Consider the following 5,191-nt stretch of genomic DNA (forward strand, 5'->3'; position numbering starts at 1 on the left):
CGCTGGCGAGATCCGACACTATACGCAACCGCTCCGAGGTACGTCCTTATACGCAGCCGCTCCGAGGTACGACCTTTTAGTTTTCAGGGGTCGACCTGTCGGTGCGAAGGGGAGGATATCAGGACTTGGTCCGGCGGCTGGCGAAGGGGCGCACCGGGCTTGGAGTCGACGCCCGCCTCGCGGACCGCGAATCCGGACGTGCTGCCCGGGACCTGCTCCTGATGGGGGTTGCCGAGAGAGAGATTCGAAGCGGCACCGTCATTTTCGAACAGACTCACGTACTTTTGCAATGCGACGAGCTCGCCTGGACGACGCACCACCCCCTCCGTAAAGCCTTCGCAACATCCTTTCGCAGGTGGGCCTGCTAGCACCCCCCCCCCCCCCATTCCGCCCGCCCCTCCCCTCCCCGTGTATAGCCCACCGTTCGCATTCGCGCCTCTCCCTTCCTCCACCGCGCGCCTTTTTTACGGCTTTTTTACGAACATGAGCCGCCAAACGGCCGCCGTAAACGCCATTTCTGTCCAATTTTATTATTTTAGAGGCATCTTGATTTCCACGGCCCGAGAGCCGGCAGATTAAATGCTGAAGGAGAGATGAGGGCAGACTGCGGTGGGTAAACTTCTGTGGCCCGGCCGCCCCGTAGAGCCATGATGATGGACCGTCGTCGGTTTCCCAAGCGGTCTTGAGGCATCGCTCGCAATATTGTTTAGAATAGTCCATCATTAAACTTTGTTCATTTATTTCAAATCGTAAATGTTTAACGGAACGGCCCTCTTTTACCTCTTCAATTTCTGTACTCGCGTGTTCTGCATCTCTGCGTCCATCGATTTTGTCCATCCATTGAAAACTAAGTAAATTAAAAGAGATCTCATCAGTACTCTTGTCAATCTATTTTATTTTTCTACTGATGAGAAAGAATCAATAATATAGCCTGATCCTGCACCTGAAAACATCCTCGGACTTAAGGTCACGCTAACTGGTCACTGGTTATCAGCAAGTCGTAGAGCTCTAACTTCATTTTCGATGCAATGCCTGTTTCGGTCTGGTGCAGAATGGGTGGCCTGCATCCCCGGCGGCAGAGCTGCACACCGCTGGCCAGGCCAGCCAGGCTCTTTAGGAGGGGGGAGGGAGTGCCCACGCTGCACGTTGGGATGCCTACGTACCAGGCTCTCTACTAAACCACTTACCCTGCTGAGCTTCCTCATGCAGTGAAAGAAAAGGCGGAGTTGATGGATTTTACAATTCTGACTGTATGCATCTTATGGAACCGAAATCACTAGAAATCCTAGAGCGAGGATTCCTGCAGGATAAAAAAAAACAATCTCACCCTTTATAGGCCGGACATCTCACTCCAGTATTTGCAGATGCATTTCGGTTGGTGGTCTACTATTTGTCAATACTATCTGAAACTACAATTCCCTAAATCACTGCTAATTTGACAAAGGGACGTAAATTAAGTCTCAAAAAATCACTTTGTTATATATTATTAAACTAGACCGAAAAACAATCGACTTTTTTTTACGTAAGTCTCTTTGTTCAAGTACCAGCTAAATCGTAGTTAACCCTTTTCATATCAAATATTTTTCTGGTAAAATTAGGTAAGACCTTGTTTAAATTTAGCGGTCTTTTGGGTGCACGGTCGGTCTGTTGGTTAACCTGGTGGATATATCTGCCCTGCGCGTTCTTTTGTTTTTCATTGATATTTTTGTTGTGTGTACTACTTTGTGACGTTTGTTTGTTTCTAATTGTTATTTTATACTTTTAAACTCTCTTTAGTTACTTTACATTGACACGCCTTTGTGCCATGTTCTATTAGCGTGCCACTAAATGCGAGTTGTAACTGATCATTCGATATAATTGGATATTATTGTAGTCAACGTAATACAAAATGATGTCTGTGGAACCGCTGCAGACCGCTCTAAGCTGTATAAGAACACTTAGATCTAATGTCGGAGTCGCATTTGAGGCTCTTGGTAATGGCATACGCTCAGATCATGGTGAAGAAGGAAAAGAGACAAAGTTTCTCTTTGAACTTCAAGATTTGCTGACAGTTGTTAACAATAATTTGAGGTTAGCTCTCCCTAACCTATTCTCTTAATATATCTAAACTAACTTTAGTGACATTTTTCATATTTTCTTTTTCTTTTTAGGGATGTCGAACAGAGTATTAATAATCTTCAACCTCCACACAATCCATTTAACCTAGGAAATTCTGGTTTCTTAAGTCATGAATATGCCCAAGATCGGCAGGCTTTATATAGTCAGCTTGTTCAGAGCTATAAATGGACTGATAAGGTACACATCCTATTACTTTTTAAATTCATACCGTGTTATAACTTTTAAAGAATTTCCCTCGTTATTATTTAACTATTTTTCTAGGTGCACGAGTATTGCAGCCTGGCGCACGCTCAGTTGTCACAGAATTCCCTTACCAGATCGTACACCAATACAAGTTCGGCTAAAAGAAGAAAAATCCAAACAAGTAGCCATAATGTTCTGCCCATGTATGTATGCTTTAATATGGTTTACCAATTATTCAACATTTTGTTTTGAAATATCTTTAATTTCTTTAATTTTGATCTTATTTACAGACATGTAGATAAAGTGATCAATCAAATAGAGAGACTTCTTCCTGAAATGAATGTCAATATCCAACGGCCATTTGCATCCAATGTAATTCTTCATGTAAGTTCAGAATTATTTGCATTTCCATTTCAATTAAGACATTTTGATTTGTGATAACAATATCCCATTATAATTTTTTACAGGTCTCTGTTGGAAGAGTACTGAAAGCTATAATTGCTTTTAAAGGACTTCTAATTGAATGGATTATTGTTAGAGGCTTTTCAGAGTCCTTAGATTTATGGACTGAATCCCGCTTTAAGGTCTTTCGGAAAGTAACTGAAAATGCTCATGCAGCAGTAATGCGCTTCTACATGCCTACTATGCCTGATGTTTCTGTGAAAAACTTTTTGGTAAGAATCTAAGCCTGGGAGCATTTAATCCCTTAGTTCTAAAGTGATCAAAAAATGTAATTGATTTCTATTTTGCAGACTTGGCTTCACAGTTTTAACACACTATTTAGTGATGCTTGCAAAGGATGTGGCCTACATCTACGCAACGCAATGCCCCCCACTTGGCGAGAATTCCGTACTTTAGAACCATACCATGAAGAATGTAAGCCCTAATATTTACAGGTTACAGAGATAAAGTTTGTTAATAATTCTATTTGTACATGAGTCTGTATATAAATCCAAGTGCAATGTGAATAGTGCTCCAAGTTATACAGTTGAAATTGGTATTGCTTATTCGAGCAATGTGATTTCTAAACTTTCTTAATGTCTTCTAAAAGAAAAATCTCAGTACTAATCAACTTCAAGTTTTCTGAAACTTCCTGTCAGAGACTTAATATCTTCATTTTGACCAGGCTGTGAGCACAGCATTCCTGTTCGAAGAGCAGACACAGCTCCAGCTCGGGCTTGTTCAGTAAACATTTCTAGATTCACTTCCATTTCATCAAGTGCAAGAATTTTTGCTCTGGAGGCCAGCAATTCTTTTTTCCATAAGGCTGCAAAATTAAAACAAAGTGCATTTTAGTTAGTTTTCAGTTCATACTCATCCGTGCAATGTGCTTGGAAAAAGTGTAAGGCATATTGCATATCTTATAGCTTGCTCATCTTTACCAATCATCTCGGCCATTGGCATTTCTCCACCATATTCCTTAGGAAGAAGTGTTTTGTCAATGTGCTCCAAACAGTTTTCCAGGGAGGTAAAAACCTGTAAAGAAGAAGTAGTGAGTTTCAGTGGTTTCTGATTAACTATATTCTAACAAATTCTTAATTTCTTACCTTAACTCTGCTCTTGATTTTTTCTGAGATCAGGGACATTCCAAATTCCAAAGCAATTTTCAGAGAGGGATGAACATTGAAGCCATAAACTTCTTTGTGGCGCATAGGTACAGTGCGCTGCAAAATTTTTATTAAACAATTTTAAAATTGAAATAGATTAATTCATAAACAACTAAACACTCAAGCTTTTTTTCATTACCTCCCCGTTTTTTACTATGCGTACAGCTTCCTTAGGTGTGAAGAGTGTGAGGAAGGGGAGAGTGACACCAGCACCATCCGCAAAGTGCACAAAACCACGAATCTGGAAATCACTTACAAATGAAAAAGGGAGACTCTCCTGGAATTACCAACCAGCTGACTCATTTGTAAAACCAAATATATTACCTGGTCCTCTTCATTCTCCAGTAAAGCTTCCACAACCATTCCATGTATTCGACACATATCCTCATTGGTCTGCTTGTGAGGGTCAAACACTCCAGGACGGTAAACGATAATGCGCCGACCCTTATGATCTCGTCGTGGACACGGGAATACATACCTTCACATAGAAAATATATTTAATTGTTTCATTTATTTTTTTCGAGGGGGGGGGGAGTAATTTTTGGAAAATGTAATGCCATAGAGTACAGACTTACCCCTTGTCGATGAGGTCAGACACGACTGGGTTTTCACAGTCCAGCTTCCTGAAGGGGGGAAGGGTCTGGCGCAGCAACAAATAACGGGTCATGGCTTCTTGAGCAAGTGGCAGGGAGAATTTCTTGGCCCTCAGAAAACGCAGGAAAAAGTTATCATCTGCAACATGAAAAAAATATGAATTAAATCTCTAAAAGAAAACTTTTTAAAAAAAAAACTCATAAAAATAAAATTCTAAAAATAAAAATTAGAAAATAAAATTCCTTAGAACAAACTTTGAATGAAATTTGATTGATTGCCCGTGTTCGTACTGACCTGTCCGGCAGCGGATGATGTACGCGCTCTGCTCCACCCACTCCCGCATGGCGGCCAGCGCGTGCTCCCGCGTCTCGTCGTCCTCCCGCAGCTCCTCCAGCGCGACGGCCCGCAGCTCCTCGCTCAGCGTCGTCATCTCGGCCTGCAACGTACGCGCCCGCCCGCTCCGGGAGTTAGGCAAACCAGTCGGCACGGGACGGCAGCGAGCGCGCTCCTCTGCATCTAGCTAGGGAGGGTGGGTTTTCATAAACCCTCAACCACGTCCCTATCTTAACACGTTCCCTACGGCTAATGTTTGGTGCCTATAATTTAACATGGGGGCGCATAGTGGTCACGCCGCAACGTGTTAATCAAGTTTGTGGATCACAAAGCAAAAGAGGACACCCCTCCCCCCC

At 42.4% G+C, this 5,191-nt stretch overlaps 2 protein-coding genes across 2 annotated transcripts; one reads left to right on the forward strand and one right to left on the reverse strand.

Annotated features, from left to right (window-relative positions):
* Nucleotides 1–1,675: 1,675 nt before the first annotated feature.
* On the forward strand, nucleotides 1,676–3,228 carry LOC113204962 (mediator of RNA polymerase II transcription subunit 27). The gene is made up of 6 exons (XM_026420351.2): nucleotides 1,676–2,070; nucleotides 2,151–2,295; nucleotides 2,380–2,504; nucleotides 2,592–2,685; nucleotides 2,769–2,975; nucleotides 3,054–3,228. The coding sequence occupies exons 1-6, from the start codon at nucleotides 1,889–1,891 to the stop codon at nucleotides 3,186–3,188; spliced, it is 888 nt and encodes a 295-aa protein (XP_026276136.1). The 5' UTR covers nucleotides 1,676–1,888; the 3' UTR covers nucleotides 3,189–3,228.
* A 137-nt stretch (nucleotides 3,229–3,365) lies between these two features.
* LOC113204961 (alpha-tocopherol transfer protein-like) lies at nucleotides 3,366–4,995 on the reverse strand. The gene is made up of 7 exons (XM_052263870.1): nucleotides 4,797–4,995; nucleotides 4,484–4,640; nucleotides 4,233–4,386; nucleotides 4,048–4,149; nucleotides 3,849–3,965; nucleotides 3,684–3,777; nucleotides 3,366–3,568 (listed from the first exon to the last, which is right to left on the reverse strand). The coding sequence occupies exons 1-7, from the start codon at nucleotides 4,930–4,932 to the stop codon at nucleotides 3,366–3,368; spliced, it is 963 nt and encodes a 320-aa protein (XP_052119830.1). The 5' UTR covers nucleotides 4,933–4,995.
* Between the last annotated feature and the right edge of the window lie 196 nt (nucleotides 4,996–5,191).

The sequence above is a fragment of the Frankliniella occidentalis genome, unplaced genomic scaffold (genome assembly GCF_000697945.3).
Source record: "Frankliniella occidentalis isolate FOCC.00 unplaced genomic scaffold, Focc_3.1 Scaffold14, whole genome shotgun sequence".
NCBI classification, from domain to species: Eukaryota; Metazoa; Arthropoda; class Insecta; order Thysanoptera; family Thripidae; genus Frankliniella; species Frankliniella occidentalis.

Bases quoted from the DNA above. Each gene is read 5' to 3' on its own strand.
- LOC113204962 (XM_026420351.2), top strand. From the start codon at position 1,889: ATGATGTCTGTGGAACCGCTGCAGACCGCTCTAAGCTGTATAAGAACA. The intron at 2,071-2,150 runs GTTAGCTCTCCC...TTTTCTTTTTAG, and splicing joins GTTGTTAACAATAATTTGAG to GGATGTCGAACAGAGTATTA. The intron at 2,686-2,768 runs GTAAGTTCAGAA...AATTTTTTACAG, and splicing joins CATCCAATGTAATTCTTCAT to GTCTCTGTTGGAAGAGTACT.
- LOC113204961 (XM_052263870.1), bottom strand. From the start codon at position 4,932: ATGACGACGCTGAGCGAGGAGCTGCGGGCCGTCGCGCTGGAGGAGCTG. The intron at 4,150-4,232 runs GTAATATATTTG...AGTGATTTCCAG, and splicing joins TGGAGAATGAAGAGGACCAG to ATTCGTGGTTTTGTGCACTT. The intron at 3,778-3,848 runs GTAAGAAATTAA...TCTTCTTTACAG, and splicing joins AAATCAAGAGCAGAGTTAAG to GTTTTTACCTCCCTGGAAAA.